General features: G+C 54.8%; 1 protein-coding gene and 1 pseudogene across 1 annotated transcript in view; one reads left to right on the top strand and one right to left on the bottom strand.

Annotated features, from left to right (window-relative positions):
- ARAP1 (ArfGAP with RhoGAP domain, ankyrin repeat and PH domain 1) overlaps positions 1 to 22,709 on the bottom strand; it is a 43,829-nt gene extending 21,120 nt beyond the window's left edge. Inside the window, 12 exon segments of the mRNA XM_042958323.1 lie at positions 614 to 699; positions 2,745 to 2,944; positions 5,383 to 5,489; positions 6,361 to 6,563; positions 6,981 to 7,101; positions 7,398 to 7,467; positions 8,068 to 8,223; positions 8,365 to 8,498; positions 9,096 to 9,163; positions 9,762 to 9,809; positions 9,812 to 9,930; positions 22,159 to 22,709. Of these exon segments, the coding sequence (XP_042814257.1) occupies positions 614 to 699; positions 2,745 to 2,944; positions 5,383 to 5,489; positions 6,361 to 6,563; positions 6,981 to 7,101; positions 7,398 to 7,467; positions 8,068 to 8,223; positions 8,365 to 8,498; positions 9,096 to 9,163; positions 9,762 to 9,809; positions 9,812 to 9,930; positions 22,159 to 22,667 (1,821 nt within the window). The 5' untranslated portion in view covers positions 22,668 to 22,709.
- On the top strand, positions 2,954 to 4,033 carry LOC102967879 (annotated as a pseudogene).
- Positions 22,710 to 23,491: the final 782 nt, after the last annotated feature.

Raw genomic sequence — 23,491 nt, 5'->3', positions numbered from 1 at the left:
GGTGCTGGGTCACAGAAGAGAATAAAGCAGAAACAGGCTCCACCACCACCGACTTACTCTGTGACTTCGGGCAAGTCATTTTCTCTCCCTGAGCCTCAGTGTCCTCATGTTTAACCTGGGTATTCTAACCCTAACTCACAGGAGATGTGACACCCAAACTGAAGCGTGGCTGGGGCTGTCAGGTAGGCCCGTGTGGTCAGCCTCCCGTTGCACGGTTCTCCTCTGTGACCACCACACGTGTCAGTACCTGGGAACCCCAAGTACACAGGCACATATGCACATGTAAGCATGCCCCCAAACGTACATACTCACACCCACTGGCACACGTGAGTGAAGATGAAACAACATTTTAGGCTCTGCAGGACAGTTTCTGTGGCATGTTCCTTTTTTTTTTTTTTTTTTTACAACCCTTTAAAACTGTAGAAACATTCTTAGCTCACTGGCCAGTTTGCTGACTTTGCCAAAAATCAACTTTTCCAAAATCCCCACCCACTAGATGATCCCCAAGGTCTCTTCTAGCTCCAGGGTGCCGGGGTCTGTGAGATGGGGGAGACCCAGGCAGTAGCTGAGTGGAGCTGACCCCAAATGTAGGCGGCGGGCAAGGCCTCCCCACCTCAATGAGTGTTTCCGTCCACACCTTCCTGTCCATCTTCAGGCTCCGCACCTTGGAGACCCCAGCGCCTAGGCCACGGTGCTCCCCTATAGACAGAGGGCTAGACTCAGGGTCATGGGTCTTTAGGGCTCTCTCCTTCATATAAGCACTAACCTTCCCCCCATCCTTGCCTCCCCATAGAGCCCATCAAGGGCAGACAGGGAGAGGTCACTCACACACCACTCTGGAAACCAGCCACGCATCCCCCTGCTCTTGGCACCACAGAACTGAGCCCTGTAAAGTCACCTGGGCTCCTGCAGCAGTGCCCCCGCCCCCCCCCGTCACCCCCCACAGGCCACTCTGCACAGCCCAGCCAGAGTGATGTTTTTGATCTTTTTTTTTTTTTTTAAGTAAGCTCTATGCCCAACATGGGGCTTGAACTCATGACTCTCCCACCCCCCTCCTCCTCCTCCCAGATCAAGAGCCACACACAAACTGAGCCAGCCAGGTGCCCCCAGAGTGATCTCTTTAAAAAGCAAATCTGCTTACAACAAATCCCTGCTTTAGACCCTCCAATGGCTCCCCAGAATTAGATACGAATTCCCTACCTGCTTCTTCAACTTCATCTCAGAATTTCCCCCAACCCCAATCCCCCTGGGCCATACTCTCTTCCCTCTTCCTATCAACCAACCTCATTCCTGCCTCAGGGCCTTTGCACTCACAGTTCTTTCTGCTTGGATTCTCTTCCCCCATCTCCCCAGGGTCTGCTCCCTCCTCCCATCCAGATCTCAGCTGACATGTCATCTCTTCAGAGAGGGCTTCCTGACAGACACATTCTCTGCCTAGCACTTTATTACCTGATGTTTTTATTGGTTCATGTATGTATTTTCTGCCTCTCCCCAACAGAATGTAAGCTGCCTGAGAGCAGGAACCTTGACTGTCAGCTTTAGGGTCTAGCCTCTGTGCCTAGAATAAAGTCTAGCACATAGTGAGCACTTAGTAAATCTCTGTGGAATGAGAGGGCAGGGGGAGTTGGGGCTGGAGGGAATGCAGCCTTGCTCAGCTATAGGTCCCACAAAGGACCCCCGGGGTAGGGAGGAGGCTGGGGCTCTAGGAGTGCCTAGCACTGCCTGGTTCTGGCTTCAGCCTCACGCCCTCTGCAACCTCTCATGGAGCACCTCTTCCACTCCAGTCACCCATATGCCTCCGTGAGCTGACACCTTTCTAAATCGAGTCATTTCTTTCCTGCACCCAGACCTCACAGCCCAAGGCCTCCTGGACCTTTGCCCTAGATGTCCCACAGGCTTCAGGGCTTCTTACTGAGCTCAGCGCCTTCCCCAGAACTGTACCCCGCGCCCCAGATCCCCATCTCAAGCTGCCCAAAGCTGCCACCTGGGCACCATCAGCTCCCAGGAGGGCCAAATCCCCAATACCTCACAGTGTCTGGCATACCAGAGACCCCCCCCCCCCCCCCCCCCAGTAAATGCCGGTTCAACAGATGAATCAATCTTAGGCTCCAGGCTTTCTTTCTCACCCTCCTCATCTGATCTGTCCCTGAGACCTTTACCCTGCAGATCCTGCACATCTCTCAAGTGCTCTCCATCGCTTCCACAGACCAGCCCTTAGCCTGTTCTTCTCTCTAATGGATCCATTAACAGCCTCCCCGCTGGTCTCCAGTCTCACCTTTCCAACTCGGATTCCACCCACCAGCCAGAGTCTGAGGCACAATCTGACCATTTCCCTCCCACTCCTGCCTCCCATCACCTCCAGATGAAACACTAGCTCCTCCCACTGCCTGCAACGGCCTGCCAGCTCCTCCTGTCTCTTCTTTCCACTTCTCTGATGTGACAGGGTGCTGGACCCCAACAGGCCTGGGCTCAAATCCACACTTACTTGACAGGCCACCCTGAACAAGCCATTTCCCCTCTCTGTGCCTCAGTGTCCTTAGCCATGGCATGAGCAGTTAACCCCTGCCTTACAATCTCAGGACTGAGGGCTAATCACAGTGGGAAAGGCCTGGCATACAGGTACAACTTCATCAACAACGATCTGAATACCGTCTTGGGTCCAGCCCCTCCAGCCAGACGGGCCACCTATCATCCCAACACACCAGCCCTGTCATGCTTCAGCCTGGTGCCCCAGCCCCACACACCTGCACAGCGCTTGCAGATGACGACACAGAGGTTGATGGAGGCCCAGTCAGGCTGGGCAGCCCCGCAGTCGGCACAGAACCTGTTGGGGGCCACAGCCCAGATGCGCTCGGCCACCTCCAAGGTAGACAGGGCCTCGGCAATGGCTCCCTGCATGGCCTCCAGCCACTGCTCCTTCTCTAGTTCCGATTCGGCCGAGAAGCTAGGGACACAGGAGTGGGGGGTGGGGGCTGGTGGGAAAGGGCTCAGAGAGATTTTCAGGCAGCATGAGGAGGCACAGCCTTGGGGGGGGGGCAGTGGCGGGAACAAGGCATTGAGCACTCATAACCAGAAGAGGGAGGCATCCTGGGTCTGTGGGGAAGGTGGGCATGGACACAAGCAAGGACACTATGAACCTGAGATATACACGGGAGCTGGGGGAGCCCAGAGTTGCCTCTGCCCCACCCAGAGACTAGAAAAGGCTGCCGGGGAAAAAATAATGCCCGAGCTAAGACGTGACAGATGAAAAGGGCTTAGCCAGAGGAGGCAGAAAGGAGTTCTAGACAAAGGGAACAGCATGTGCAAAGGGGTGGGATGGCACACAGGGCCATCCACAGGGATGGACCTGCAGGCAGGATGGGCAGACGTGCAGACAAGAGGTTGGGAGACATACAGGGACAAGCCTGTGCCAGGCAGAAGAGGGCAAAGTGCACCCAGAGGACAACAGAGATGCAGTGGAGAGTTTCAGTGGGGTGGAGGTTTCACCTTCAGTATGAGAGGATACAGAGGTGTCTTCCTCTGGTTTTTTATTTCCCTGCTGCCACCACACCACATATGTATGCATTCAAGATTCGGCTACCCTCATCACCCACCACCATGGCCAAAAAAGGCATCGCTGTCAGAGGTGTGACAGGCTATAATGCTGCTTTACAAGAGGGGCTGAAGACCATGCTCATCCACAAAGGCCTAAGATGTGGAATCTGCAAGCTGCCAAGGCCTTAGCTAAGCACTAAGCCTGTCTTTGTGTTCTTACGTCCAACTGTCTCAGCCTACATATGTCAGGAGGGTGGAGGCCCTTGGTGCCGAACACCAAATCAACCTAATTAAGGTTGATGACAACAAGAAAGTAGGTGAATAGGCAGGCTTCTGGAAAACGCTGGAAGGTGGCTGGTCACGGTTGCATGGTAGTTAAGGATGACAACAAAGAATCTCAGGCCAATGATGTCATCAAAGAGAACTTCAAATGCAAGAAATAAACAAATAAAAAATTGGCTTTCGGGGCGCTTGGGTGGCTCAGTCGGTTGAGCGTCCGACTTCAGCTCAGGTCACGATCTCGCGGTCCGTGAGTTCGAGCCCCGCATCAGGCTCTGGGCTGATGGCTCAGAGCCTGGAGCCTGCTTCCGATTTTGTGTCTCCCTCTCTCTCTGCCCCTCCCCAGTTCATGCTCTGTCTCTCTCTGTCCCAAAAATAAATAAACGTTTAAAAAAAAAAATTGGCTTTCAACAAAAAGAAAAGGCCCTGCAGGCAGTCGTAGACAATCAGCTAATGGATGAGGAAGCACCACAGCCACTGCCAGAGGCCCCCCTGGCCTGGGACAAAATGGGAGGGACAGAGGCGAGGCGCCAGACAAAGGTGAAAGAGTGATGGGGGCAAGACAGGGGTTGTGACGGGTGTCCCCAGGGCTGAGCAGGAGAGGCAGACATTCCCATGGGTGGAGATACGGGCCTGGGAGGTACAGGGAGTTGAGGAGGAATCCACAAAACTGTTGGACATACAGGTGGAGCTCAGGAGGAAGTCCCTGGGGGAGAAGAGATCTGAGCTAAGGGTAAAAGAAATGATGACAGAGGCATGATGGCATTAGTGTTGACAGAGCAATTACTGCATACCGTGTCAGGTAAGGGCTTTACAAAGACTGTCGTGGTCTTACAGAGGAAGAAACCAAGGCACAGAGAGGTCAAGCGATTTGCCCAGGTCACACAGTGACCCAGTGGTGGACCCAGAATGTTATGGACCGAACTGTGGTCCCCCAGTGTGACTGCATCTGGAGACAGGGCCTTGAGGGAGGTAATTAAGGTTAAATAATGTCTTAAGAGTGGGGCTCTAACCTGGTAAGATTGGTTCCTTTACAGAAAGAGGAAGGGATGCCAGATAGCTCACTCTCTTTCTACATGCGCACAGAGGAAAAGTCGCATGAGGACACAGTGAGGAGGTAGCCATCTACCAGGAAGAGGGGTCTCACCAGAAACTAACACTGACGGCTCCTTGACCTTAGACTTCCAGTCTCCAGAACTGTGAGAAAATAAACTTTTGTTGTTTAAGTTCCCCAGTCTGTGCTATTCTGTCATGCATGGCAGCCAGGCTAATACACACGATTTGAACTCAGGCATGGCACAGTGCCTCAGAGGTGGCAGGTGACGGCCTGGGGGGGAGGGGAGGGGAGGTGGAAAGTGATGGTCAGAGAGGGGTGGGGTAAAAGTGAGATTTCTTAGAAGGGAGGGATCAGAAGAGATTAGTGAGTGGAGGTAAAGGACCAGTGCAGATGGTCAGGGCTGGGAAGGGAGGGGAGAAATCCATCCTAGAAGGGGCAGGTTTCCACACAAGCAAGAAGAAAAATACTGACAGGGAGTGATGATGCAGGTGAGCGAGGGGAGGGAGGCTCACCTGAAGATGCGGTAGGGGGTGGTGAGGTCGAAGCTGCGCCGGTCTGCTTCCTTCACGTTGCCTACGCTCATGTCAATGAAGGTGATGCCAATGCCCAGGTGGTACTCCTGGCAGGTAGGTGGGAAGGGGTGAGGGCAAGGCCTGGGGGGCGGGGCTCAAAGGCCCAGGGAGGGACAGAGAGGAAGGGGAGGTAGAACCCTAGGGACTAGAAAAGTACCTTGGAAGGAGATAAAGGAGGGTACAGGAATCTGGAAATGGGTCAATGGACCCAGGCTCAGAGGCCGTGTAGCAGTAGGGAAGGAGAGCAGGAGGCAGGGTGGTGATGGGAAGGTAATGCTCAGGAACCAGGCAGGGGATAGTGTCAGGACTGGGAGCAGGAAGCGTGGCCGGCACAGGGCTGAGCTCAGTCAGGGGAAGGAAGAAAGGGAAAGGACAGGCTGAGGGACCAGGGTAGGCATAGGGCAGACTGAGGGATGAGGTGGGCAGGGGGCAGGCTGAGGGATGAGATGGGCAGGGAGCAGGCTGAGGGACCAGGGTGGGCAGAGGGCAGGCTGAGGGGCCAGGGGGGGCAGGGGGCAGGCTGAGGGACCAGGGTGGGCAGGGGGCATGGGACAGGCTGAGGGACCAGGGAGGGCAGGGGGCAGGCTGAGGGACTGGGGGGGGGGTGCAGGGGGCAGGCTGAGGGACCAGGGTGGACAGGGGGCAGGGGGCAGGCTGAGGAACCAGGGTGGGCAGGGGGCAGGTGGAGGGACCAGGATGGGCAGGGGGCAGGGGCAAGGCTGAGGGACTGGGGTGGGCAGGGGGTAGGCTGAGGGACCAGGATGGGCAGGGGGCATGGGGCAGGCTGAGGGACGGGGGGGGGGGGGCCCGGGGGGCAGGGGGCAGGCTGAGGGGCCACGGTGGGTGCTGGGCAGGCTGAGGGACCAAGTAGGCAGGGAGCAGGGGAGGGGTTTAGCAATCTGGCTGACTCCTTCGCACCTCCAGATTCTTGTACAGCTGCACTTTGTCCCCAACCACGGCCACATACAGTTTATTCTTGAAACCACGTAGTTCCAGGCTGCCAGCACGGTCAGGTGGCTCTGAGCCTCGAATACCCAACGGATAAGCGCTAGACAGCTGGGCCCGGGCATACTGAGCAGCCACCGCCTGCTGAAGGGCCTGCATCCACTCCTTCCGCTCCACTGCAGGCCAAGGGGAAAGAGTAGGCCTGAGCTCAGCCTGGCAGGGAGTCCCCTAAGGTTCTCTATTCCAGGCTCCTCAGGCAGCACCTCCGCCAGCAAGCCCACCCAGACCACCCCACCCATTTCTGACTATCTGTGAGTTCTTGGACTTGGACAAGCTCAGGCTCCAATCCCAGCTGTGCCACCTACGCTGGACAAGCCACTTCGCCTATCTGAGCCTATTTCCCCTGCAAATGGAAATAAATGGTTCTCAGTGGGTGTCTCAAACACAGAGCCAGAGAGTGTCCCCTTCTCTCTCCCACCTCATAGAAGATGGACTCTTCTCTGGGTTTGATGCAGGGGAGCAGATGTGCCCTGGTTCTCCTCCCCCCACTTACCAGGCCAGGCTGCCAATCTTCTCCCAGCCCTACCCCTCACCATCACTCTCTGCCCGGAAGGCAAAGGTCCGGTTGTTCGTGATCACTTCAAACTTCTGGTCCCCGATGGCAGCCACGCGGGAGATGCAGGCCACAGAGATAAAGCGCTTAGAGTAGGCGTCCTGGGGAAGAGAGGGAAGCTGTACTGTGGTTCAGAACTCCTTGGTTCCCTTGACTTTAGATGACACAAAAGTTAGCTACAGCCCCGTGCCCCACAGGTGATGAGGGATAGCCCTGACACTGACCCTGACCACGGCCCACAGCAGGCCAATGGGCGAGGAAGACACGGTTCAAGGAGTCAGACCAGAGCTCTAGTGAGGTCTGGTCTGGGGAAGGACTCCACCCAAGCCTAGTGTCAAGGGTCAGCCTAGGGCCAGGCTGGAGCAGGGGTCCTGTCAGGGACCAACATGGGCCTCACCTTGTTACTGTCAAAGTATCTCAGATGATCGGCATCCAGTCTCACCCATCGCTTCTGATAGATATAAGATCTGGAGAAGCAGAGGCAGAGGGAAAACAGAGCAAAGGACTGGGGATTAGAGGAGAGGCTCCAAGATTACCCCCGCCCCCTCTCGCGGCCACATACAAAATTAGAAATAGCCAGGTTCAAGGGAGGAAGGAACCCAAATGGCCACTGAGAAAAGGGACTTTACCTATAGCAAGAATGATAGAAGTCAGACTCAAAGTAAGACTTCCCAACTTAAAAACAAATTTTTTTAATGTTTATTTATTCTTGAGAGAGAGAGACAGAGCACAAGCAGGAGAGGGGCAGAGAGACACAGAGACACAGAATCCGAAGCAGGCTCCAGGCTGTGAGCTGTCAGCACAGAGTCCAACGTGGGGCTCAAACTCATGAACTGTGAGATCATGACCTGAGCCAAAGTCGGATGCTTAACCGACTGAGCCACCCAGGCGCCCCAGGACTTCCCGATTTTAACGGTAATAAAACACAGGTCTGGTGGGCATGACTGACTGTTACATTCAGCTTGGAGAGAGCTGCTCAAATAACCTTGGCCTGTTTTTTGGATCCAATATAGAATACTCCTCATCCTCATGCAGAGAACCAGCAAGACCTAACAGGCATCACTCACCCCTGCGGTGGGTTCTTGTCCAGCCAGCCAGCCTTGATGACCTGTGTGATGGGGGTGGAGCCCCCGGGGAGCCCGTCCATGGGGTGTGGTGGGAGCTCGGGGATCAGGAGGCTGCTGGGCAGGGATGAGTTCAGGCTGCTCTTGTGCCATCCACCACTTGGGAAAGAAGAGAAGGAATGAGGGAGCCCAGGATGGGGGCTTCTATGGGGCAGGGGCTGAGGAGATGGAGTGGCTGGTAACACTTGGGAAAGGAGGGTGGCCAGGTGGGACAGCCACTGGAGAAGAGTGGACACTCACTTGGGGACGCCCTCATAGGCGTGGTCATCCTCATCTTCATCTGCTTGGTCGTCGTCCCCAGACAGTTCTTCCCCCTCGCTCAGCAGACTGGCCACACGCACGGCACGTGGGACTTGGCTCACTGGGAGCTCCTCCTGGCCGCCCCGCCACAAACCCACTCAGCATCAGGCTTCCCTTCAAGCCCCAGATCACACCCCCCCGGGGGCTGCCGCGCTCCCTCAGTCCCGTCCACCTAACCCACACGACTCAGCACTTTCATTGCTGTTTCCACATACTCCCTCCCCTGCCAGCAGGCGGCACAGGGACCCAGAGGGACAGCATCACTCAGAGACAAAGACAGAAAGATGAAGGGATAGTGAATAACACTCAGAGATGGAGAGTTAAGACACCAGGGGGACACAGGAAAAGAGAAAGTGAAAGAGATGGAGGAAGATGCTCTCAGGGAGATGTGCTCAAACACTGAGGGAGAGAAGAGGCCACACATAGCCATCCAGATGTAGCTGAAGACTGGAGCTGGGGCTCAAACAAGAGCCCCCAGATCCCTGGCAGGGAGCTCAGGTGCTATGCTCTACCCTCAAGCCCTGCGTGGCAAGACAACAAAGGGGGAAGGAAACATCCTGGGAACTGGCTCCCCTTTCTCTATCAGGTGGTCCCCAGGGTCCGAGAAGCAGCTGGGCAGCCCACCCTCCACTCTGACAGGCAGCCCAAACCCTAACCACCACCTGCCCCACCTTCTTGGTCATCACGCCAGCTGGGGCCGCTGGCCCCTCCTCTGGAGGCTCATCATAGTCAGAGTCATCTGAGGAGAGAGAGGGGTGGGGGTGGGAAGAGACTCAGACCAGCCTCCCCTCCTGGGTACCCCGGCCTGGCTTCACAAAGGCCACCCTTAGCCTAAAAAGACCCCTACCCCTCACCCCAGCCCAGCTTTCAAAAATAGGCACAGGGGACAGGAAATGCTATTTATACACTCACGGCATCATAGGACAGCCTCAAAGGAGAGGCCAGGCCACCACAAGGAGGTCTGAATAGGGGTAAGTTTAGGGGTCAGAGGCAAGGACTGTTTAAAAAGGCTAAAAAAATAACAAGAATCAAGAATCGAGAAAAATGGACACTCCAAGTTGAAAAGCAAACCATCAACAACCATGGAAAGTAGCCCTAGACTTTAAACCAAGGGCAATTCAAAAAGTTTGCCACGTGCACTTAACAGTCAGTAGGTCAGATAGGTGGGTGCCGTCTCCATTTTGAGGATGAAGAGAATGGTGCTCACCTGTCCAGGGCCACACTGTGTTGGTGGCAGAGCCCAGCAGAAAGTTTGATCCTTGCATCCTTGCAGACTCCCAAGGGGCCCTGATCCCAGGCTACCCACCAGGAACCTCATGCCTGGCTATTGCACTCACCGAACTCTGGGGGCAGGCGAAGAGGCTTCGGGGGGATCTCCGGGGGCTGGGAGGTGGAGACGGGGGCTGTGGAGGCACTCGGGGGAAGGTGGCCGGGGGCTCCTCAGGCGCTGGCTGGGGAGGGGATGATGGTAGTGATGACAGTAACTCCTCCTCCCTGGAGGGAAGGCTGGGAACAGACCAAAAGTTGGGCACCCAGGGTTAGCTCCAGGTAGGGGAGTCACTGGGCTGGCATCACTATGTGACAGAGCCAGGCCTCAAACCCAGCTCACCTGGGCTGTAGCAAAGCTCATTCATTCCACAGACTCAGACGGGAGCCCTCCTCACCTCACTCCCCTGCCCCCAAACCTCCAAGCTCCCCAAGCCTAAAGGAGGCAGGCACCTTCTTTGGCATGTATAAGTTGCCCCTGCATTGCTGTGATCGGGTCACCTATCCCCAAAGCTCTAGCTTTTAGCCACATGTACCCACAGCGTCTCCAATCTAGCAGTCCAGAGTGGGCTGCATCCTAGCCTGTGGAGTCAGGGAAGACTGGAGGTAGTGATGCTTGACTTGAGCTTTTTTTATTTTATTTTTTTATTAATTTTTTTTAATGTTTATTTATTTTTGAGATAGAGAGAGACAGAGCATGAACGGGGGAGGGTCACAGAGAGAGGGAGACATAGAATCCGAAACAGGCTCCAGGCTCCGAGCTGTCAGCACAAAGCCCGGCGTGGGGCTCGAACCCACGGACTGTGAGATCATGACCTGAGCCGAAGTCGGACGCTTAACCGACCAAGCCACCCAGGCGCCCATTGACTTGAGCTTTTAAGGATAAGAAGGCATGTGTTGGTGAGTGGATGGGTTCAGGATCAAAATGGACATCTAAGCCAAGGGCAGAGACCAGAGCCTCAGAAACCAAGTCGTAAGGCCCTGAGTCTTAGGGGTCTCTGGCTCAAGACTACCTTCTCTCTTGCCCCAGACATGGATGCAAACGTGTCCACCTCCTGGGTGCCTCAGACCCCTCAAATTCACCTGATCCCACCAGACTTAATCCCAATATAGTTAACACAAAGTGTCATATTAGTTTCAGGTGTACGATACAGTGACTCAACAATCCTATACAGTACTCAGTGCTCATCACAGGTGTACTCCTGATCCCCTTCACCCATTTCACCCCCCACCCCCACCCACCTCCCCTCTGGTAACCATCAGTTTGTTCTCCGTATTTAAGCATCTGGTTTTTTGTCTCCTTTTTTTGTTATTTGTTTCTGAAATTCGGTATGAGTGAAATCATACGGTATTTGTCTTTCTCTGACTGACTTGTCTCACTTAGCAGTGTAGCCTCTAGGTCCATCCATGTTGCTGCACGTGGCGCACAATCTCATTCTCTTTATGGCAGAGTAATGTTCCATTGTATATATAGACCACCTCTTCTTTACCCATTCACCTATCAATGGACACTGAGGTTGCTTCTGTATCTTGGCTATTGTAAATAATGCTACAATAAACATCGGGCTGCATACACGTTTTGAATTAGTCTTTTCATTTCCTGTGGGTAAACACCCAATAGTGGAATTACTAGATTATATAGTTCTATTTTTCATTTTTTGAGGAACCTCTTTACTGTTTCCCACAGTGGCTCCACCAATTTGCCTTTCCACCAACAGTGCACGAGGGTTCCTTCTTCTACACATCCCTGCCATCTCTTGTTATGTCCTCATCGCACTCCTCTTGCACACCAGCTCCTCATCTCTGCTATCACTCCCCCAGAAACCCTTCCCCAACTCCAAGGCCGGGTTCAGGGCCCCCTGAGCTCCCACAGCCTCAGTGCTCTGTGTATCAGTCTCAGCACAGATCACACTGTTCCCTACAGGCTAAGTGTCTCCCGAGTGTCTCCTGGCTTTGGCATCAGATGTGAGTTTGAACCTTGACTCAGTCTTAGTTCCCGTGTGTCCAAGGGCAAGCACCTAGCCCCTCTGAGACTCAGTTTCTTCTTCTGTAGAGGGGGGACTATATCACCGACCTGGCAGGGCGTTTGGAGAATTAACCAAGACAAGGCGTGTTTTGTGCCCCCACAGCTGGAACAAGGGACCTAGCCCTAGAGGCCTGGCCCCACCCACTCTCTCTGCCAGTGTCTGGCAGGGGCCAAGGAGGAACATCAGAGTGGGTGGGCAATTGTCTCACTGGTTATTTTCAGCCTGGTTATTGCCCCAACATTCCTGGCAGTGATTGGCAGTGTGCGTTTATCGCAAAAGCAAGCAAGAGCTGGGGCATGACCATGATGCCAGGCCTTTGTTCCTGCTGTTGCCTCCTCCAGGAATCCCTTCCCCCTGGTCTCTGACCAGAGAACATCCATTCATCCTTTATCTCCAAACTCAAGTTCTGCTTCTCTGAATGCCTTTCCTGACCCCTCTTCCACACTCCCCCAGACCCTGCCCATCTCCCCCTCTGTGACAAGCTTCAGACAAATGATTCCAAATAACATTTTTTAAAGTATCTTCCTCCTTTGTGCCAGGCATTTATACTATGCCAGGACCCGAACCCTGACTCCGCAGTCTATGGGCCTCCTAAGATACATGGCTGTTTCCATATTACCCTGTAGTCTAATGGTCTCCTCCCCACGTGTAGGTCAAGAAGGAGTGAACTCCTTCCCTTTCTTTGAGAGAATCTGACCTTCGGCTCGCTTTCTCACACTGCTCCCCTAGAAACCTGCCGAAGGTGCTATGTCAGCCACGTTCCTTGGCAACGTTGCCTTGGACAAAAGTGGCCTGAGCGAGGCACTGCACCTAGACGGGGAGAAATTGTAAGTGGCTCTCAACCCGGTGGAGGAGCTGGAGCTTTGGGCTTCCCTGAACGTGGTGGCTTGTCACTGGCACAACCCATGTAGGAACCCGAAACCACACCTGTGGGGTCGTTAGATGGAATACTGGACTCTTGAATCAAGAGGTTTCTAAGCCAGGGTGGCTCTCACACCTACCTGTCGTCTCAGTCCCCCACCTCTCCTGGGGGGCCACGGAGAATGGCTCCTGGACAGCTGTGTGAACTGACTGCCACAAGGGCCCCACAGCAGAGGAAGGCCCACCACTACCCTGGTGGCCAGCTGTTTTGTCTTAAATGCTTCTCAGGGAATCTGATGCCAAGTGGTGCTCATGAGAGCCTGAATGTTTAGCTGGGCCGAAGAAGACCCCCTGGTGAACACTGCACTAGACTGTCTCCCCTACTTGACCCTGAGTGTCTTTAGGCCAGGGGCAGCATCAGACTTGATTTTTTATCTCCACAGCCCAGTGCAGGAACTGGCTGAGTCAACAACGAGCATGTTGGGTGGGTGGGTGGGTGAGTGGACACATGAGCAGGTGGATGGATGACAAGACAAGTAAATGGCCGAATGGACAGGTGGGTGGTGACAGATAGGTAAGTGGATAGGTTGCCATTACAGTTGAGAGAAAAGCAAATGAAAGGGTGAATGAAGACCTAGAGACTGAGTAAGTACCCACAGGTCCAAGGGCATGACCCCCAGCTGGTCAGGTGCAATGTCCTCGGAGGCTTCCTGACAGGCAAAGCAATCTATCGCACCCAGCCTGCCAGACTCCAGGAAGAAGGGGCCCTTGGGGGCCTGGCCTGTGATGAGCCAAGAGTAAAACTCCAAGCTGTCAGGTCAGTGCCAGTCAGGCTGGCCCCGGGGAAGTGGGGTCAGGCTCTGCCCCTCCAATGTCAAGAAGGGCTGAGTGGTTCCCTGGACTGACCCCCTCCCCAGGACTGAGAGCCAGCACTGAGGGGAAGGTGGCAACAGAGCATCCTCAGAGCTGAAGAAGCAATGGCCCGCCCATCCCTGGACCCCAGGTGCCCCCTATCACCGTCCTGATCCGCTGCGAGGGACCCGCCCATCTGAAGCATGCGAGTTCCCTGAGGCAGGTGCCACACCTACCTTCTTCACTATGGCGTGCCCAGCACTCAGCAGGGATTAATAAATAAAGACCTGGGTTCATTAATTCTTATTATTTTTCTGTGCGTGCATTATTCCCAGTTGTCTTCATTTACTCATCACAAGGTCTCTATAAAGTATGGCCTACTGTTATCCCAAATTTACAGATGAGGAAACAGGCACAGAGACACAAAGTTAATTTGTCCCGGATCCCACAGCTGGGATTTGCACCCAGGCAGTCTGGCACCACAGCCTGCAAACTCAACCACGGTGTCAAATGAGGCCACAGCCAGGATCTGAGAGCTTCTCTGAGGCTCGCCTCCTTACACTGGCCACCCCAACTCAGCATCTAGGCAGCTCTGGAGCTGCCATCCAAGAGGAAATGTGATCACAACTCTGACGGTCATTGTGACCATGGCAAGAAGGGAGAGGGGAACAGTGCAAAGGGCTCCTCTCCTAGCACAGTCTTTGTAGGAAAATGGCTATGTGCCAAGCAAGTGGGAGCAAGGGGAAACCCACCCCCCCTTCCATGGACCTCCAGGCCTCATTCTATCATCCTCTTCCAGGAACCTTCCTGGCTGACCTCTGCCTGCCTACCACAGGGGACGGGGCCATGCTGAGTCAGGGCCAGGCCAGGAAAGGAGAAGTGGTATCCGGAAGGCACAGCATGTGGGAAAACCCCAGAGGAAAGGATAGTGCCCACAAAGTGCCCCCACCCCAGTTGGAGTCCTGGACGTCAGTGCCTATAACCCTAAGAGCGGCCTCAGCTCCAATCTACAGCTGAGGTCCAGCTGGGATGTTTCCTATTGACCTCTGATCCAACAGATCAGAAGACTGGCCCCAACCCTGAGCCCCAAACATGAGCACATGCTCAGTGGCCCCTCCCTCCAAACCTTTGCTTACACTGCTTGCTTTCTCCACACTACCCTCTATCATCTCAGCCCATGGAAAGCCTGTGTGTACCTAAGAGTACAGCTCAATGGGCCTGTCCTCTAGGGGGCCTCCACCTGCCCCCCAGCCCTGGCTCCCCTGCTCCTTCAGTCCCTTTTTCCTCTATCCAAGTGACATATGGACACATCTGCTCTACTCACTATGCCCATAGCAAGACCAGGCGACTCCTGGACGGGGCAGAGGCTGATCCACCCCAGGATGGGATCACAGCCTGAGGTTTGTTTTATTGGATTGGGGCAAATACACACAGCTGACCTTAAACCTGGGGGTTAGGGGACACGTGAGGGTCCCATGTCAGAATGGGTAAGAGTAGGGTAACCACATAATTAATCGTATAAACCAGAACACTTCTGACAGTTAAAAGAGGCACTGTTAGTAACTATGTCAGAACAACAGGTATAAACAGGGCCTGTCCCAGGCAAAATGAGATGTGTGGTCTGTCTAGCTAAGAGGCAGAGCTTTGGAGGGCGCCTGGGTGGCTCAGTCGGTTGAGTATCTGACTTCAGCTCGGGTCATGATCTCATGGTCCGTGAGTTCGAGCCCCACGTCGGGCTCTGTGCTGTCAGTTCAGAGCCTAGAGCCTCCTTCAGATTCTGTCTCCCTCTCTCTCTGCCCCTCCCCCTCTCAAAAACGAAAACATTAAAAAAAAAAAAAAAAAAAAAAAAAGGAGGCAGAGCTTTGGAGCCAGGCTGAACACACTCAAATCCCAGCTTGACTACACATCAGTTTCTGACTTCACAAAGCAGCTGACTATAGCTCTGATCCTCAGTTTCCTCTCTGATCTGCTTCCAGGCTTACTGACAATTCAGTAAGAAGAGTCATGACCACGGGTCATCAGCACAACTTTTTCACCCTGGCTGTGATGAAAGAGGCTCAGACAGCACAGGATGGGCCAGGAACCTGCTTCATGGCCTCCTCCCCTAGGGTGGCCCCTGGCTCTCCCTTCATATCTTTCTGTCTCCATCAATCTCTGGCCAAAGGAACCAGGCTTCACCATAAGGGCAGATGGACCAACAGAGTGAGGCACCCTACGTATCTCAGGCTGGCCTTGAACTCATCCCCTGCTCACATTTCAGCCATGCTTACCTGAGCTGCATTCCATAAATGCATACTTCCAGGCTTTGGCATATGTTGTTCCTTCCACCTGGAACACCCTTCCCTGTCCAAATTGTACATCCTCCTCCTCCACTTTGTGCCTCCTCTCATGCTCCAGGCTGGGCTGGGGCCTCTTTGGGGCTCCTCCACCCTCCATACTTCCACTCAGTATAGCTGTGTCTATCAATATTCATTTCACTGAACTGACCTCAGAGGACCAAGGACCCAGGCCTACACCCTGTCTTGGATTCAAGACCTTCCCCCTAAAGTGTCGCACAGGCCTTGGAGGGACCTAGCCCAATCTCAATCCCTGGACTCTCGCCAGCAGGACTGAGACGTGGGATGAGGCCCAATTACCTGAACACATCCATGTCTTACCCTGACTCCCCTCCCCATGGGGGCAAAACTTCCCAGCTGCCCACTTCCTCATTTGTGCCCTGGCTATGAGGGCTCAGGCCTCAGTCCTGTGCTTCTTGCTTCCTTGGTGGCTGCCCCTGTCCTTCCTTCTCCATTATGAGACCCAAAGGTCAACCCCTCCAGCATTCCCCTGCCTCTGTTCTCTTACTTCTGCCCAGATCACAGCATGGAGAGCCCTTGCTGGGCTTTCACTTGGTTAGTGTCTGCACAATGCCTTTCAGCCTCTGCACATGCTGTGAGCCCTCTCAGGCAGGCCAATCTCCCTCCACATCATGACACCACTCAACACAGGGGGTTTTCAGAGGGTATGTATTGATGACTGAATGACCACCACCCCACTCACTTCCTGATCACTAGAGAAGGTCAGAAGCTCCCCTACCCCTCCATAGAGCAGCACCCAATTAACCTGGCACCCACCCTCGCAACCAAGGCTTCATTCAGCTCTTAGCACTTTTTCCTGGAACAACAGCTACCACTTACTAAGTACCCAGTGTGTACTAAGCACTCTTCTGGGAGGCTTTTTCATTTAATCCCCACAATGATCCAGATCATCAGCTCCACTGTACCCAGGACATGCCTCCAGGAGGTCTACTCAACTGCTCCCTCCTCTAAGCTCACACAGCCTGTTGGGTCCTTCATGGAATGCCTACCACCAGGCCTACACTGAGCTTTCCCACAGGCAAGCCGTGCTGTAGTGGGCAGGAGGAGACAGAGGCCCAGCCCTCCTGTGGCAGCTAATAATGCTTCCCAGGTCTGGCCCTGTGCTGTTTACTAAGGGCAGCAGGGTGAGGAGGTTTATCCCTGAGGGAGCTCATGACTGTGTTGAGCTCATCCCCCCATCCTGAGTGTCCCACCCAGGGCTGTCTTAGCAGGAGGAGAAGGTGTAGGTAGGGGTCTGCTGAACACTGTGGAAAGATGAGCCAAGGGCATAGCGTAGGCTGGGTGCACAGACAGGACCTGGTTAGAGGCATCTCTATGTCCCCACTGATCTAAGCACAGGGTTGTTGAGTTCATTAGGGGTCCACAGCAACTGGGGGGAGAGGTCAGCCCAGCCCCCAACAACATAGGCACCCACCACACTGCTTGCCCTGGGGAAGAGGGGTAGGAACCACACCAACTAAGTGCTAGCCTTCAGTTGGTCTCCCTATTATCCTGAACTCAGTGGGAGGGCAAAGGGGTTCAGGCAGGAGGTTCCCAGAGCCACAATACCCTTGAACTTGACACTGAAAGAAGCCAGAACTGAGGAGACCAGCACCAGGTCCCTGAAGGGTAGACACCCACAGACGGGCAGTCTCTCAGGTACCATGGGCTCCCAGTGGGCCCAGGAGACAGGCTTATGGGAAGACGAGAGGCCTGAAAAGCCCAGGACAGAGAGAAGGAAAAGAGAAGGGGAAAAAAAGAGAGGGCAAGAGAAAAACAGAAGATGTGGAGAAAGTGAAAGAAGAGAGAAAATTCTGACAGCAAAAAAGGGAGGGGGGCAGGAGTACCACAGAAAACTCTGTCCAGAGGTGACAGACAGACAGACAGGGATTCCTGCCTTCCCAGACCCTCTGAAGGAGCCTCTCCCCACCACCCCCGCCAACAGCCCAGCCCAAAGCTTCCCCTTTCTCACCCTCAGATGTCCACTGGGTCCTGGGCCAGAGGACTCCCACAGCTCCGGCTCGAGAGAGTGCTGTGTGCCTGACCAGGCAGCTCGTCTGACCAGGGCTGGTCTAGCAGACAGCCAGGCCCCTGTTCCCTGGGTGTGTCTGAGGCCGTGTCTGGGTCCAGGTACGGCTCTGAGTGGCTGTGATCACTTATCTGAGAGTGTTTCTGAGTAAAACTGGATCTGTCTGGGAGTGAGTGAGTGTGTGTGTGTGTGTGTGTGTGTGTGTGTGTGTGTGTACATCTAGCTCTAGTCTCCCGTGGCTTCCTGCTCTCCTCCTCCCCCACCCCCTGCAGCCCTGGCCAATACACACTTCCTGAAAACACTGAGAAAGAGAAAAGTCACCCAGAATCCCCTGGGGCAGACACTTCCTCCCCGCCTCCAGCCTGCCCCCCCATCCCAAGTTGGAATGGGACAAACCACCCCGGTGCTGGCAAGCAGGGCCTTACAGAGTAGACACTCAGGAAGCTCTGGACTTGGCTGCTCCTTCCCCACCCCCACAAGGAGGCCCAGAGAGGCTGGGAAAGAGGCTCTTTGAAGGGAGCAAGTTCTGCCCCAGCAACAAGTGATCAGCCTTCAGGAAGACCAGGGATTGGCTGGGCTGCAGGGCAGTTAAGGGTACAGGTGGGAGGCCTTGCAGTGTAATTCCAGCTGGCAGCTGCCCCCTCTGGGCAAATACTTCCTCTTTGAAGGTATCTCCAGACATCTAGGTATTAGAGGAGGAAACTGAGGCCCAGAGCAATCTGAGAGGGGCTCTGTGGAGTGACCCTGGAACACCTGGCCCAGAAATGACCCCTCTGCCACTCGGAAGCAGGCTCAGAGGGTCCACATCTATGATACTTGAAGCTGAGTAGACTGGGCCCCGGCCCAGGAGGCAGGGTCTGACCATTGGCTTCCACTCTGCTGGGCCATGTGACTCTGGGCGTTTCTCATCATCTCCGGACTCATCAGCAAGTTCCCTATTACAAGCTTAAACAATGGTGGGGGTGCGGACCCTGTGAGGGGTGAAGTGGGGTCCTCCCAGGCCAGGCAGAACGGTGAGCCTGGTTCTGAGAATCCTGACCCAGTTGGGTCGGCTCATTTTCTGCCTGCCTCCTCGAAGGCCTCTGCCTTTCTAAGATGTCCGGGCATGACACAGGTTGCATAGTAGGAAGGGATTTGGGGTGTGAGCGCGGGGCCCTTTAACCCTATGGTCTACTGTCCGGTGTGTGCTGAGGGCACTCTTTGGGTGCTGGGTCAGCATGGGTAGCACACGTGCTCAGCACTGGGCAGTGCAGAAACTCATACAGTCGTCATCGATTCACACACACAACAAGGCACCTGGCACTGTCCCAGGTGTTAGGGATTCAGCACTAAACAAAATCAACAAGAATCTTGGCCCTAACAGAGCTGACCCTAGTGGGCTTTGCAGCATGTGTACACACATTGGCTCACCCCTGGGGCTACGCAAAGAACACACAGCACGTGCACTCACAAATGGACTCATGCTGTTGGCGTCCCCACTGTGCCAGCACACACGGGCACAGGTACGTGTGCACACGGGCCCGGATGAACTCATACACACACCACCGCAAGTAACCACGGAAATCATATAAATGCCCACTCGCATGTACATCTTAGGATCACAAATGGCCTCCCTTAAAACGTGTGCAGACACATAAATACACAGACACGTGACTACCTTGACAGCTTGCACAAACATGCACACCTATCGGTGCACGCATACCAACCGGCTAGGCATGCCCTCACGTGGAGTCACTATCTCAAGAGGACACACATGCACACACAGCAGATAGTTCCCAAATTCCACCGGGGAGGCTGGTGATGGCCTGGAGCCAGGCAGAAATGCTCGCTCAGTCACCACGTGAATCGGTGTAAAAGGTCTTAAGATTCAGAGAGTGAGAACCCCATTACTAAAGGGTGTAAGCAAGGACCCAAAGGCCATATCAGGAAGAAGGGACTCCTGCAAAGGGGGCAGGAGGAGGCCAGGTTGAGGAGACTTCCAATGTGCACCATGGAGCCCAGGTTCCATAGGGAGGGGCTGTGAGGGATACCCAATCAGGCTACATCCTGGTCTCCTCCCTGCCCAGTCTTCACCTGTTACACATACATGAAGTTCCATCTGCAGTGAGTTTTTCTACCACTTGGCTTTAAAGATTTTGTACACCCTGGAAGTCAGAGTGCTAGGACCTGCAGATGTTGACTGACTGTTCCAAATGTCAAAGACCCCAGGACAAGGAAGCCAGGGTTGGCAGCTCACCTCCCATCACACTCTACTTTAAGAAAGAGCCCCCTGTACTGATGGCTCAGAGCCTGGAGCCTGCTTCAGATTCTGTGTCTCCCTCTCTCTCTGCCCCTCCCCTGCTCACACTCTGTCTCTCTCTAAAAAAAAAACAACAAATAAACATTAAAAGAAAAAAACAAAACAAAAACAAGGGGCCAGATTACTGAGCATGGCAGCCTGGCCTCCCCCGTAGGTTGGCTAAGTGACTAAGTTCAGACTAAGGCTCTGAGGGTGGAGGCTGGTACCCTGGAGCATAGACAGGATGCTTGCTCTATCCTGCCAAGTCTCCTGAATGCAGATGTCAGTACCAGGAGGGCTATGGAGGCCAAGGAGGGCACCTGATGGAGAAACAGGCCCAGAGGGGCAGCTGCTAATCAGTCACACAGCTAGCTAGGCCTGCCCCTAGGTATTCTGACTCTGAAACAGGAATCCAGGCCTCCACTCCCTCAATGAGGGGTTTGCCTCCTCAGACCTTGAGAATTCCCAATGGACAGGGCTCTGTCTTCTGTCCTTGTTCACCTTCTCCCACCCCCAGAGACAGATGGGCAAACAGAAATAGACAGACACACACACATATTCTCTCTCCCCCCCACCACTCCCCATCCTGTTGATGGAATTAAAAGAAATAAAAACGGCTCATGCATGCATCAGAATGGCCACCAGAGGGCACAATAGTGCCAGGAAACCCCAATCTAAACAGTGAGCCAGGCTCCTAGGGGACCCGAGTATGGTCCCCAGTTGTGTGAATTCAGGAAAGGCACAAACCCTTTTTGTGCTTCCACCAATCAAACCTCAAAACACGACAGCCATGGCTGGGCCTTCAAGGCCCCCTTACTTAATTCTCCTCTCTGTGGTGAAAACTTTCCAGACTCTCCCCACAGGGGCTCCCTGAGCATGCACTTGGCATGGATCCAGCTAGTGCTCCTCTCCCTTCTCTGAGCCTCAGTTTCTCTGCTTGAAAACAAGACAAAAATCCCCCAGAAGGTTTGATCAACAAGATCATGGAAATGAGGCAGCTAGCACAGTGCCCAACATAGGGACCAAGAGACCTCTCTCTGTACATCCCTTTCTCCTCCAAGAAGTTTTCCCAGATTAGGCTGACTTGGTCCAAGTACTGCAGTAATCTCCATTACACCCGCCAAAGATATATCCAGCACTAGCTGGGGATGCTCCCTCCCAGCTGGGCACCCCAGCAAATGGCAGAGAGGGCATCTGTGAAGGAGGTTAAAATGGAACATCCATAGAAGCGGGAGGAAACTCAAGGAAACGAGAAGTACCAGGAGCCAGGAGACGGGGAAAAATTCTGAGGAGGGAGGGCCAATAGGTTGTGGCCTGAGAAGTATCCTCAGGATGTGGGGGCATGTGGCAGGAGCAGTGTGGAGCGGGAGACAGGAGCACAGCACCAGGCCCTGGCCAGTTCTGCTCCCCCAACAGCAGCTCATCATCCTAGACTGTGTCCTCCACATGCTACCTCCTGACTCAGAAGGTACTCCCACCTCCCAGGGCCTCATACTCCCCAAGCCCCAAACTGAACCCAAGACTTCTTCCCTGGGTACACTTCTGTCCCTGGATCCCCAGATCAGGGATGGCACCACTATCCACCCAAGATGGAAACCTGGATGCCATGTGGCTCCCCATGCCCTCTCTGCTAATGTCTAGGCCGTTCCCAAGCCCCGTCCATTCCAGGGCCAATTTCTCATTCCATCTGCCTACTTCTCTCTCCACCCTGTTAGCACAGCCCAAGTGGGGGCCTCTCCTGGGGGCCTGAGCCCTCTCAATGGTCACCCAGCCTCCTCCTCCACCAGTCATCCATCCGATCCAGCTTTCATCCGATCATTCCGCTTGAAACCTTTCTGGCTTCCCACCGGCCTTCACAGAATCTCCCACCAATGCCATCCACAGCCTCACCCACACTCACCCAACAGTTTAGTCCCAGTCTGCTCAGAGTGCCCCAGGATAGTGCTTCCCCCCTCTGGGCTTTATACATGCTGTTCCCTCCACCGACGTGCCTTTCTTACCCTACTGCCAAAGGCCACAAACTCCCTCTCCACTTTCCGGGATCCTCCACCCATGTTCCTCCCACCAGGGATGGCATCTACTCACCTCACCAGCTGGCGGGGGGTCCCAGTGCGGGGGGGCACAGGCGGAACGTTGAACTCTGCCAGATGCCGCTTGGCAGGCAGCGGGGGCAGCACAGGGTCTGGGGCTGCTGCGGATGGGGCGGAGAAGCAGGCAGGCGGAAGGCAACTCCTCCGGGGTGGGATGGGTGGGGCGGTGGGTAGCCCCTCGTCCTCTCCGGCCGTGGGCAGTGGCTCCGGTGGAGCGGCAGGCACAGGCGGTGAGCGGAAGACATGACGCTTCATGGGCACGGGCCGGGGGGTAGGGCGGGGTGCAGGGCTTGGGGGCGTGTGGGCACGGAGCAGGCCAGCCAGGATGCGGCGGCGGTGACCAGGGAGTAGCATGCCCATGTCCACCAGGCGGGCGTCACTGAGGCCTTGGCACTCGGTGGCCCACACCAGTCCATGCTGCTCAAAGAGCCCAGTGTACTGCTCCAGGTGGAGTGCCCGCAACCACTCAGCCACAGACAGTGCTGCATCCCCGGCCTCTGCCATGGTTCCTGCCAGCAGAGGCCAGCCAGCAGGGCCCTGTCCGGACCTGGAAGAGACAGATGGGCACAAGTAAGAGGTAAGGCTGCCCAGCCACAGCTCCCCGATTAGCAACCCTCTGTGGGTCTCCCATGCCATGGGGTTGAGCACTGTCCTTGAGCTGTCTCCCTTGTGCCCCATGTGCCAGGCAAGGCCAGATACTGCCTGGTCCCTGAACACATAGGCTTTTCTCTCTGTCTGAAACCTGCCACCTGCACCCCCGTGGCCTCCTAGCGGCCAGCTCACATCTCTTCCAGGAAGCCCTCCAGGAACCAGAGTTGGTAGCACCCCTGAGCCCCACCCACAGCCTGGGCCACTGCCACAAGGCTAGCCAATGGCTGCGTCTAGCACACACACCTGCCACTGCCCTCAGCAGGACCCAGGCAAGGGCCCAGTTCCTTCTGAGGTACCAGTCCCCAGCTGAAGGCCAGGCCCAGGGGCTTAGCAAGTATGAGTGGGATTGAATGATACCACCGCTGGTCCCCCTGCAGGCCCAGTCTAGGGACTGAACTTCACCCCACCTACATGTCCCTGGAAGAAGCAGAACGCTCCAGGGGGTAAGTCACACCAGCACCACATAGCTGGGGTCCTGGCCCTGTGAATGTGTCACCCTTCCCACTACCAAGGGGGTTAATGTATAGGAAAGAACCATCCATTCATTTGTTCATTTGAGATAGCCTCACACAAGGCAATAGGGACTCGGGTCCCATCCCTGCACTCAAGAGCTCCTGGCCTGGCAAGAGTCAAGAGATAGATGATACAGAGAGAAGACTGACAAATCAAAAGAGAAA

This window comes from Panthera tigris, chromosome D1, assembly GCF_018350195.1.
Source record: "Panthera tigris isolate Pti1 chromosome D1, P.tigris_Pti1_mat1.1, whole genome shotgun sequence".
NCBI lineage: Eukaryota > Metazoa > Chordata > Mammalia > Carnivora > Felidae > Panthera > Panthera tigris.
This window is presented reverse-complemented; position numbering and strand designations above follow the sequence as displayed.